The sequence below is a fragment of the Scyliorhinus torazame genome, chromosome 22 (genome assembly GCF_047496885.1).
Source record: "Scyliorhinus torazame isolate Kashiwa2021f chromosome 22, sScyTor2.1, whole genome shotgun sequence".
Taxonomy (NCBI): domain Eukaryota; kingdom Metazoa; phylum Chordata; class Chondrichthyes; order Carcharhiniformes; family Scyliorhinidae; genus Scyliorhinus; species Scyliorhinus torazame.
The window spans coordinates 18,700,063-18,712,562 of NC_092728.1; the positions used below are offsets into that span (position 1 = coordinate 18,700,063).

Consider the following 12,500-nt stretch of genomic DNA (forward strand, 5'->3'; position numbering starts at 1 on the left):
CATGTGATGTTCTTGTCGGAGGGCCTGATTTATTACCAGAACACTTGTAGCTAAAGCTATAAACGATTAATTAACATTAACTGTGGGTCAACTATATACAAAACAACAGATGAAAAACAGTATAATCATGCCAAGCAACCTCTCTCTTCAACTTCCTCCGGCTAGTCTGAGGTCAGCTGACTTTAACATCCACTTATATACTAGTGAGACTCCTAGTGCTCAGTCGGTGAATTACAACCCATGATATCACTACAGTTTCTATACATACTTCTTCAGCAGGATCTCTGAGGCTCCCTTGCAAAAGAGGCGGAAACTGTTGTCCGGCATTCGGATAACGGTACTCATCGATTTGCGGACTGAGTTGAAGGTGTAAACCTTGTGGAGCTCCTCTTCGGGGATCTGTTTGCGAATCTGCTGGTAATCAATCTTCAGCCTGTTCACAAAACCCAAGAGCGCGCACTCTGTCTTGTTGCCGAGCTGCAGAGGGAGCCCACCCTTAACAACCGGAGCCTGTGGAGTTCGAGAGAGTGAGAGACAGAGAGAGGGACAGAGAGAGTGAGAGAGAGATTGACAGGGAGAGAGACAGGGAGAGAGAGACAGAGAGAGAGAGAGGGACAGAGAGAGAGGCAGAGAGAGACAGGGAGAGAGAGAGACAGAGAGACAGAGAGAGAGAGAGACAGAGAGAGAGAGGGACAGGGAGACAGAGGGACAGGGAGAGAGACAGGGAGAGAGACAGGGAGAGAGAGACAGAGAGAGAGACAGAGAGAGAGAGAGAGAGAGTCAGAGAGAGAGAGAGACAGACAGAGGGAGAGAGAGACAGAGAGAGAGAGAGACAGGGAAAGAGAGAGAGAGAGAGAGACAGAGAGAGAGAGAGTGAGAGGGAGAGAGAGACAGAGAGAGAGAGTCAGAGAGAGAGAGAGAGACAGAGAGAGAGAGTCAGAGAGAGAGAGAAAGACAGAGAGAGAGAGAGGGAGAGAGTCAGAGAGAGAGAGAGACAGAGAGAGAGAGACAGAGGGAGAGACAGGGAGAGAGAGTGACAGAGAGACAGAGAGAGAGACAGAGACAGGGAGAGAGACAGAGAGAGAGAGAGAGTCAGAGGGAGAGAGAGAGAGAGAGAGAGAGACAGAGGGAGAGACAGGGAGAGAGAGTGACAGAGAGACAGAGAGAGAGACAGAGAGAGAGAGAGAGTCAGAGGGAGAGAGAGAGAGAGAGGTTGAGATGGAGCGTTAGTTGTATTTGAAAGGCATTATAGATTACTGTAGCATACATTTAATACTGTTGCTTTATTAGCTGTTACTCAGTAGAGTGTGTGAACCATTTAAAGTATTGTAAATAAACCAGCTTTATTTTAAATATATTGCTTGATGTTCTTTGCAAACACTACGACTTTTAGCTACCTTGGCGACTATACAAGGAACACCACAGTTCCCATCACCGTGGGAGCGAGTCCCACATTCTCCCCACTCCCCGTGGGAGCGAGTCCCCCATTCTCCCCTCTCCCCGTGTGAGCGAGTCCCACATTCTCCCCACTCCCCGTGGGAGTGAGTCCCCCATTCTCCCCACTCCCCGTGGTAGCGAGTCCCACATTCCCCCCACTCCCCGTGGGAGCGAGTCCCCCATTCTCCCCACTCCCCATGGGGGCGAGTCCCACATTCCCCCAACTCCCCGTGGGAGCGAGTCCCACATTCCCCCCACTCCCCATGGGAGCGAGTCCCCCATTCTCCCCACTCCCCGTGGGAGCGAATCCCACATTCTCCCCACTCCCCGTGGGAGCGAGTCCCACATTCCCCCCACTCCCCGTGGGAGCGAGTCCCACATTCCCCCCACTCTCCGTGGGAGCGAGTCCCACGTTCTCCCCACTCCCCATGGGAGCGAGTCCCCCATTCTCCCCTCTCCCCGTGTGAGCGAGTCCCACATTCTCCCCGCTCCCCGTGGGAGCGAGTCCCACTCCCCGTGGGAGCGAGTCCCACATTCTCCCCACTCCCCGTGGGAGAGAGTCCCACATTCTCCCCACTCCCCGTGGGAGCGAATCCCACATTCTCCCCACTCCCCGTGGGAGCGAGTCCCACATTCTCCCCGCTCCCCGTGGGAGCGGGTCCCACATTCTCCCCGCTCCCCGTGAGAGCGAGTCCCACATTCTCCCCGCTCCCCGTGAGAGCGAGTCCCACATTCTCCCCGCTCCCCGTGAGAGCGAGTCCCACATTCTCCCCGCTCCCCGTGGGAGCGAGTCCCACATTCTCCCCACTCCCTGTGGGAGCGAGTCCCACATTCTCCCCACTCCCCGTTGGAGCGAGTCCCACATTCTCCACACTCTGGGTAAAGAGCTTCTTCCTGAATTCACCCCCTAATACCGATTCACCCTCACACACACACACTCACACACACAGTCTGCCCACTCACACACGCAAACACACACTCACACACACGCATGCTCACACATACACTTACTCACACACACTCTCACACACAGTCTCACACACAATCTCACACCCACACACTCACCCAGCCACATGCACACACACACTCAATCACCCACACTTCCACACACTCACACACTCACTCACACACACCCACAGTCACACGCACTCACTCACAGAGGCACACACACCCATTCTCACACACTCACTCGCACACTCACTCACCCACAGCCTTAACTCCTATCTTTATTCCACTCAAACAACAAAAGAACCCACCTCAGCTCTCATAGAACATAGAACATAGAACAATACAGCGCAGTACAGGCCCTTCGGCCCACGATGTTGCACCGAAACAAAAGCCATCTAACCTACACTATACCATTATCATCCATATGTTTATCCAATAAACTTTTAAATGCCCTCAATGTTGGCGAGTTCACTACTGTAGCAGGTAGGGCATTCCACGGCCTCACTACTCTTTGCGTAAAGAACCTACCTCTGACCTCTGTCCTATATCTATTACCCCTCAGTTTAAAGTTATGTCCCCTCGTGCCAGCCATATCCATCCGCGGGAGAAGGCTCTCACTGTCCACCCTATCCAACCCCCTGATCATTTTGTATGCCTCTATTAAGTCTCCTCTTAACCTTCTTCTCTCCAACGAAAACAACCTCAAGTCCATCAGCCTTTCCTCATAAGATTTTCCCTCCATACCAGGCAACATCCTGGTAAATCTCTTCTGCACCCGCTCCAAAGCCTCCACGTCCTTCCTATAATGCGGTGACCAGAACTGTACGCAATACTCCAAATGCGGCCGTACCAGAGTTCTGTACAGCTGCAACATGACCTCCCGACTCCGGAACTCAATCCCTCTACCAATAAAGGCCAACACTCCACAGGCCTTCTTCACAACCCTATCAACCTGGGTGGCAACTTTCAGGGATCTATGTACATGGACACCTAGATCCCTCTGCTCATCCACACTTTCAAGAACTTTACCATTAGCCAAATATTCCGCATTCCTGTTATTCCTTCCAAAGTGAATCACCTCACACTTCTCTACATTAAACTCCATTTGCCACCTCTCAGCCCAGCTCTGCAGCTTATCTATATCCCTCTGTAACCTGCTACATCCTTCCACACTATCGACAACACCACCGACTTTAGTATCATCTGCAAATTTACTCACCCACCCTTCTGCGCCTTCCTCTAGGTCATTGATAAAAATGACAAACAGCAACGACCCCAGAACAGATCCTTGTGGTACTCCACTTGTGACTGTACTCCATTCTGAACATTTCCCATCAACCACCACCCTCTGTCTTCTTTCAGCTAGCTAATTTCTGATCCACATCTCTAAATCACCCTCAATCCCCAGCCTCCGTATTTTTTGCAATAGCCTACCGTGGGGAACCTTATCAAACGCTTTGCTGAAATCCATATACACCACATCAACTGCTCTACCCTCGGCTACCATTTCAGTCACCTTCTCAAAGAACTCAATAAGGTTTGTGAGGCATGACCTACCCTTCACAAAGCCATGCTGACTATCCCTGATCATATTATTCCTATCTAGATGATTATAAATCTTGTCTCTTATAATCCCCTCCAAGACTTTACCCACTACAGACGTGAGGCTCACCGGTCTATAGTTGCCGGGGTTGTCTCTGCTCCCCTTTTTGAACAAAGGGACCACATTTGCTGTCCTCCAGTCCTCTCGCACCATTCCTGTAGCCAATGATGACATAAAAATCAAAGCCAAAGGTCCAGCAATCTCTTCCCTGGCCTCCCAGAGAATCCTAGGATAAATCCCATCAGGTCCCGGGGACTTATCTATTTTCAGCCTGTCCAGAATTGCCAACACCTCTTCCCTACGTACCTCAATGCCATCTATTCTAATATATATTCTCTCGATCCACATTGACTACCATTTGCCTTCAGGAATGCCTGTTGTACAGAGATGTTCTTCGAGAAAGAGAGACCGCTACTTTAAAGCCAAGATCTGACCCCTGTCAGACCCATGCAGAAACTCTAGCTGTCTGTCTTCAGAAGCTGTTTCAACTGGTTTGTTCACCTTTCCAACCACACTGCTCGTCTGTCTGCCGACATATCTTTTAATTGAACTTCAGAGAGCAAACTGCTTACACACACACATACACACTCAATCACCCACACTCCTGGTCACAGTTTCATCAAAACTTCAATGACCGGCTTTCTGCAAAAATATCTGATACCTTAGCTCCCCCCCCCAGAAATGGCATCATCTTACCAAGCTGCAATATGATTTACTACACAGGGAGGGTCATGTTGGAGGTGTACAGACCTTTGGTGAGGCCACAGCTGGAGTACTGTGTGCAGTTCTCGTCGCCACATTACAGGAAGGGTGTGATTGCGCTGGAGGGGGTGCAGAGGAGATTCACCAGGATGTTGCCGGGGGTGGAACATTTAACTTACCAAGAGAGGAGGGCATCACGGTGGCGCCGTGGGTTAGCACTGCTGCCTCACGGTGCCGAGGACCCGGGTTCGATCCCAGCTCCGGGTCACTGTTTGTGTGTTTGCACATTTGATTTGATTTGATTTATTATTGTCACATGTATTAGTAGACAGTGAAAAGTATTGTTTCTTGCATGCTGTACAAACAATGCATACCGTACATAGGGAAGGAAGGAGCGACTGCAGAATATAATGTTACAGTTATAGCCAGGTGTAGAGAAAAGAGCAACTTAATACGAAGTGGGTCCATTCAAACGTCTGATGGCAGTAGGGAAGAAGCTGTCCTTGAGTCGGCTGGTACGTGACCTCGAACTGTTGTATCTTTTTCCTGACGGAAGGAGGTGGAAGAGAGCATGTCCAGGGTGCGTGGGGCCCTTAATTATGCTAGACAGAGTCGATGGATGGGAGGTTGGTTTGCGTGATGGACTGGGCTACATTCACGACCTTTTTTAGTTTCCTGCGGTCTTGGGCAGAGCAGGCTCCATCCCAAGCTGTGATACAACCAGAAAGAATGCTTTCTGTGGTGCATCTGTAGACGTTGGTGAGGGTCGTAGCTGACATGCCAAATTTCCTCAGTCTTCTGAGAAAGTAGAGTCGTTGGTGGGCTTTCTTAACTACAGTGTCGGCATGGGGGGCCCAGGACAGGATGTTGGTGATCTGGACACCTAAAAGCTTGAAGCTCTCGACCCTTTCTACTTCGTTCCCATTGATGTAGACAGGGGCATGTTCTCCACTACGCTTCCTGAAGGCGATGACAATCTCCTTCGTTTTGTTGACATCGAGGGAGAGATTATTGTCGTCGCACCAGTTCACCAGATTCTCTATCTCGTTCTTGTACTCTGTCTCGTCATTGTTTGAAATCCGACCCACTACGGTGGAGTCATCAGCAAATTTGAGAATTGAGTTGGAGGGGAATTTGGCCGCACAGTCGTAGGTGTATAAGGAGTATAGTAGGGGGCTGAGGACACAGCCTTGTGGGGGCACCGGTGTTGAGGATGATCGTGGAGGAGGTGTTGTTGCCTATCTTTACTGATTGTGGCCTGTGGGTTAGAAAGTTCAGGATCCAGTCGCAGAGGGAGGAGCCGAGGTCCAGGCCACGGAGTTTGGAGGTGAGTTTAGCAGGAATGATGGTGTTGAAGGCTGAGCTTTCGTCGATCGATAAATAGGATTCTCCCCACGTCTGCATGGGTCTCACCCCCACAACCCAAAAAGATGTGCAGGGTGGGTGGATGGGCCACGCTACATTGCCCCTTAATTGGAAAAAAAGAATTGGGTACTCTAAATTTATTTTAAAAAATCTACGCCGGGCGGTTGGATAGGCTGGGGTTGTTTTCGCTGGAGCAGAGACGACTGAGGGGGCGAGCTGATCGAGGGGAACAAGATTATGAGGCATGGACAGGGTGGAGAGGGAACAGCTGTTCCCCTTAGTTGAAGGGTCAGTTACGAGGGGGACACAAGTTCAAGGTGAGGGGCGGGAGGTTCAGGGGGGATTTGAGGAAAAACGTCTTTACCCAGAGGGTGGTGAGGGTCTGGAACGCACGGCCTGGGAGGGTGGGAGGGCCGGGTTGCCTCACATCCTTTAAAAAGTACCAGGATGAGCACTTGGCCGTCACCACATTCAAGGCCATGGGCCGAGTGCTGGCCAATGGGATTAGGTCAGCAGGTCAGGTGTTTTTCATGTGTCAGTGCAGTGTCATGTGTCCTGCACTGTATTATTCCATGATTCTCATCACCCCTTAATCCAAACAAAACTGCATTTGCCCAAGCTTTTTTTAAAAAACGATGGCTTAATTGCACTCCTGGCTCCCAAAAGTTTAGTTGTCTTTCAAACTAGGATATCTTTTAAAAACATGGCTGCAGCGGTCAAACACACACTGACCCAGGCTTTCAACTGTTACTGCACCAAATATATATCATAGATCTGAAATTCCCATGTTTATCACACCTCCCCCCTTAAAAGAAATGAACCAGCAATGGGAAATCAAATTGTTTCAGTTTTCCAAAGACTTTTTAACTCTAAACAGTTCTCATTACTAAACACAGCTAATATTCTGTAAGATACACATCATATTACATTTTAAACAGGCAAAAGAAATCATGAGCATAATCCAGTTCCACCTTCGACCATTCCAGTCTTCTCACATTTCAAAGTTGTGATAAAGTCTCAGCAATCACATTTCCTCTTCCTGCGACAGGTATAATTTTTAAATTAAATTTTTGCAACAATGAACTCCATAGAACATACAGTGCAGAAGAAGGCCACTCGGCCCATCGAGTCTGCACCGACCCACTTTAGCCCTCACTTCCACCCTATCCCCGTAACCCAATAACCGCTCCCAATAACTCCATCTAAACAGTCTCGCATTTCGAACCTTAAACTTTTCCAAAACCTTTACTGGATTATGGTTTGTAAATACAATTGTCTCCGATGAATTGTCAGCAACATAAATGTCAAAATGTTGTTACGCCAATACCAAACTCCTTCTCGATGGTCGAATATTTAATTTCATGAATATTTAGTTCCCGAGAAAAATAACCAATAGGCCTTTCGATGTTTTTGTTGTCTTCCTGTAGCAGCACAGCACCCACACCGTCATTACTCGCCATCAATTGCCACCTTAAATTGGTTGGCATAACTAGGTGTCACCAACACTGGCCTGGTGGTTAACACAGATTTCAGATTGTCAAATGCCTCCTGACACGCCAACGGCCACTGAAATTTCCTGCTTTTTCAGCAATCACGCTGCTGAAGTTTGGCACAAATTTCCGGTAGTAACCACTCATGCTCAGGAATCTCAGAACTTCTCCTCATTAATGGTATTGGAAACTCCCCAATAGCTTTTGTTTTCACATTCTGTGTGGCCATCTGACCACGTCCAATTGTATGGCCTAGATATGTGACTTCAGCTTTTTCATAGAATTTACAGTGCAGAAGGAGGTCATTCGGCCCATTGAGTCTGCACCAGCTCTTGGAAAGAGCACTCTACCCAAGGTCAACACCTCCACCCTATCCCCATAACCCAGTAACCCCACCCAACTCTAAGGGGAATTTTGGACACTTAGGGCAATTTATCACGGCCAATCCACCTAACCTGCACATCTTTGGACTGTGGGAGGAAACCGGAGCACCCGGAGGAAACCCACGCAGACACGGGGAGGATTTCCAGACTCCGCACAGACAATGACCCAAGCCGGAATCAAACCTGGGACCCTGGAGCTGTGAAGCAATTGTGCTATCCACAATGCTACCGTACTTTTAGCCGAGTTTACCACCAATCCAGCCTCCTGTAGTCGATTGAATAATTCCGTTAAATGTCCCTTCCACATTTGCCGGGGCACCACCGGCTCCTCCATGTACACAGCACAATTGTTGCGTCCAGAAATGACCTTGTTGGTTCATCTTTGTAAAGTTCCTGGCACATTCTTCATTCCAAACGGCATAACTTTAAACTGATACAGACCATTTAGCGTCACAAAAGCTGAAACTTCCTTCGTCCTGTCTGATAAAGGCAATTGCCAATATCCTTTAAGTAAGTCAAGTTTGCGAATAAATTCTGCTTGTACCACCTTTTCAACACAGCCTTCCAAATGAGGAATAGGATAGGCACCTGACTTTCCTATAATCCACACACAATCGTTCTGTTCCATCTGGTTTTAGTACCATCACAATAGGTGAACTCCAATCGCTGACTTTCCTATAATCCACACACAATCGTTCTGTTCCATCCGGTTTTAGTACCATCACAATAGGTGAACTCCAATCGCTGACTTTCCTATAATCCACACACAATCGTTCTGTTCCATCCGGTTTTAGTACCATCACAATAGGTGAACTCCAATCGCTGCAACTCACTTCAATGATATAACTCTTAAACATGCTGTCGATCTCCTTTTGTACCTGTGCTAACTTTATTGGATTGAGCCAGTATGGATGTTGCTTAATTGGAGTAGCATTACCTACATCTACACCATGTAGAATTATTTTTGTGCATCAAAATTTATTCCCACTTACAGCCCTATGGGACTGTAATAACTCTTTTAGGTCACTTTGATTTTCCTTCGGAAGGTAACTCAACTATTTATCCCTGTTTCTTATCACTTCCTCATTGTCCAATCTAATTTGAGGAATGTCAAATTCAGAATCGTCTAGATTTATCTTTTCTCCCTGAGTTACAAAGTCCAACACCTTCTCCTTCTTGTCGTGAGAATGTCGCTTTAAGAAGTGTTTGGCTGCTCATGTTACTGCAGTGATGTCAGAGTGTGGGTGGAGCTGGGCTGTCTGTAGGCTTTTTACTTTCGTTTTAGGCTGTATGCTGCAGGGTGTGTTTTAGTTTCGTTTTCAGTGTTGGAGCTGAAGCCAGACAGAGCAGGTGTACTGTTGATCTCTCTGCCATGAAAAGACTATCTCTTGATCATTTGGTGAATTCAGAATTATAAATGTTCTCCGTAGTGAATGTAAACCTGATGTGCTTCTGTTAAAAGGTGTTTCTTCTGTCTTCTGGATGTTGTTTGGGAAGTTATTAAGGATTACTTAGTGTTGTATTCTTTGGGGGTTGTATTTGAATTGATGGTTGCTAAGATGTTCACTGTATGTTTTAAAAAGGTTAACTTGAGTTTATAGAATAAACATTGTTTTGCTTTAAAAAATACTTTTCCATTTCTGCTGTCCCACACCTGTAGAGTGGGCCGTGTGCTCCCCACACCACAATCTATTAAAAGTTGTGGGTCAGGTGAACTCCATGATACACTTTGGGGTTCTCTAAACCCTGGGCCATAACATTCTCTTTCAGAATACCATTTGAGCGGGGGTGGGGGGGGTGGGGGGGGGGGGTGGGATGCGGCGCAGTGGTTAGCACTGCGACTGCGACGCCGAGGAGCCGGGTTCGAATCCCGGCCCTGGGTCACTGTCCGTGCGGAGTTGGCACATTCTCCCCGTGTCTGCGCGGGTCTCGCCCCCACGACCCAGCTAGGTGGGCTGGCGAGTGGCAGAGGTTGGAGGAGAAGGGCAACTGGTCCTGTCCTGTATGGAGTGTGGGTGTTGGTCGGGGTGTGGATCGTGAGTGGTGAGATTGCCTCCTCGCCACCTCGGGGGTAAATTGCCCTTGACCATCGAGCCCCTCCCCTCCTGCCCGCCATGGCACTGAAATACGAGTGGGCCGGGTCAGTTACCACATCGCAGGGTGTGGCATCTTGCAGCGCAACAATTGGCCACCGCACCCTTCTGACTGGCGACCCCGATGGCGCTCCGGAGAATGCGTCTGATTGGTCTGCGGCAGGATTGCGGGCGCCCTACATCATCATTTGGCTCATATCGGTGGTGATTTGTAGGGATTGAGGAGGACCCCTCAGAGGAGGTGGGAGGTCCAGAGTTCTGGGATCACACAATCAACAGTGGTGAAGGAAGCCATTCGGCCCATCTGCACCGGCCCTTAGAAAGGGCACTCTACCCAAGCCCACACCTCCACCCTCTCCCCGTAACCCCCACTTAACCTTTTTGGACACTAAGGGCAATTTATCATGGTCAATCCATCGAACCTGCACGTCTCTGGACTGTGGGAGGAAACCGGAGCACCCAGAGGAAACCCACGCACACACTGGGAGGACGTGCAGACTCCGCACAGACAGTGACCCAAGCCGGGAATCGAACCTGGGACCCTGGAGCTGTGAGGGAGCAGTGCTAACCACTGTGCTGCTGTGCTGCCCTAAACATAAGCTGTTTCTGATTGGTGCGTAACTCCACTCAGATCTCTGACATATTGCCCTGTCTAAGCATTACCTTCGTGCCAATCTTTCTCAGCGTCTCTCGACACACCGTCTATTACCATGTGACACTATACATCATACCGTGGGTGCGCCTGTCCCCCAGTCACACATTCGCCCCTGCTGCTCCGAGCACACTTTCACCAGACTTACCATGAGCTTGGTTGTGTAGGCGCAATTCACGGCAATCGCGTATCCAATCAGCTGCAATGTCTCCTTGGGGATTTTGCGGGGGCTGGGAACATCATGGTAAAAGACCCCCCCCACGAAGGCCTCGACAACAGACATGCGGTTGGTGGTCAGGGTGCCAGTCTTGTCGGAACAGATGGCCGTGGCGTTTCCCATCGTCTCGCAGGCGTCGAGGTGTCTGACCAGGTTATTGTCATTCATCATTTTCTGGATGGGAGGAGAGGGGCCTGGATCAGGACAGGGAACACAAAACATACACCCCCCCATCCCATCCCCCCTCCACCCACCTCCCCCCCCCAATCCCCCCCATCCTCATCCCCCCTCCACCCACCCCCATCCCCATCCCACCCCCATCCCCCCCATCCCACCCCCCAACCCAACCCCCCCATCCCACCCCCCCATCCTCATCCCCCCTCCACCCACCCCCATCCCCATCCCACCCCCATCCCCCCCATCCCACCCCCCAACCCAACCCCCCCATCCCACCCCCCCATCCCCATCCCACCCCCATCCCCCCCATCCCACCCCCAACCCTACCCCCCCATCCCACCCCCCATCCCCCCCCCATCCCCCCCATCCCACCCCCAACCCTACCCCCCCATCCCACCCCCCATCCACTCCCATCCCCCCCATCCCACCCCCCAACCCAACCCCCCCATCCCACCCCCCCATCCCCATCCCCCCATCCCACCCCCAACCCTACCCCCCCATCCCACCCCCCATCCCACCCCCATACCCCCATCCCACCCCCAACCCTACCCCCCCATCCCACCCCCCATCCCCATCCCACTCCATCCCCCCCATCCCACCCCCAACCCAACCCCCCCATCCCACCCCCCCATCCCCATCCCCCCATCCCATCCCCAACCCTACCCCCCCATCCCACCCCCCCATCCCCATCCCCCCCACCCCCCCATCCCCCAACCCACCCCCCAACCCAACCCCCATCCACCCATCCCCCCCCCAACACCCCCCATCCCCACCCCCACACCCCTACACCCTCCCCATCCTCATCCCAACCCTACAACCCCCCCCCCACATCCCATCCCCTACAACCCCCCCCCCCCCACACCACTCCCCTCCACTTTAGTCGGGGCCGGGGCGCTAAATAAGTCCCCCGCCGTGTGCGGGTTGGCGCAAAGGAGGCTGGAGTAGCGTGAGCCCCTGCGGGGACGTGCTGGGCCCCTGTGGTGGTCAGAATCGGTCGTCTCCGCGCCCGTTTTGTGACGGCGTTCACGACAGCGCGAACATGGGCTCCATTTGGGAGAATCGCCCCTAAAGTCTCTGACACACTCACAAACTCTCACACAAAGAAACTCTCTCACACACACTCACACACTCACACTCACCCTCACACACTCACACTCACCCTCACACACACACACTCACACTCACCCTCACACTCACACACACACTCACCCACACACACACCAACACACACTCACACTCACCCTCACACACACTCACACTCACCCTCACACACACACTCACACTCACACTCACCCTCACACACACACACACACTCACCCTCACAAACACTCACACTCACCCTCACACACACTCATATTCACCCTCACACACACACACACACTCACCCTCACACACACACACACACACACACTCACCCTCACACACACTCACAC

The 12,500-nt window shown here is 51.0% G+C and overlaps 1 protein-coding gene across 1 annotated transcript in view; it reads right to left on the reverse strand.

The window, feature by feature from the left end:
• The window catches only part of LOC140399446 (plasma membrane calcium-transporting ATPase 3-like), a 177,136-nt gene that overhangs the window by 128,660 nt on the left and 35,976 nt on the right, over positions 1-12,500 (reverse strand). Inside the window, exons 6-7 of the mRNA XM_072489023.1 lie at positions 10,822-11,064; positions 269-510 (exon numbers count right to left, since the gene is read on the reverse strand). Coding sequence (XP_072345124.1) covers positions 269-510; positions 10,822-11,064 — 485 coding nt within the window. The remainder of the gene's footprint in view (positions 1-268; positions 511-10,821; positions 11,065-12,500) is intronic.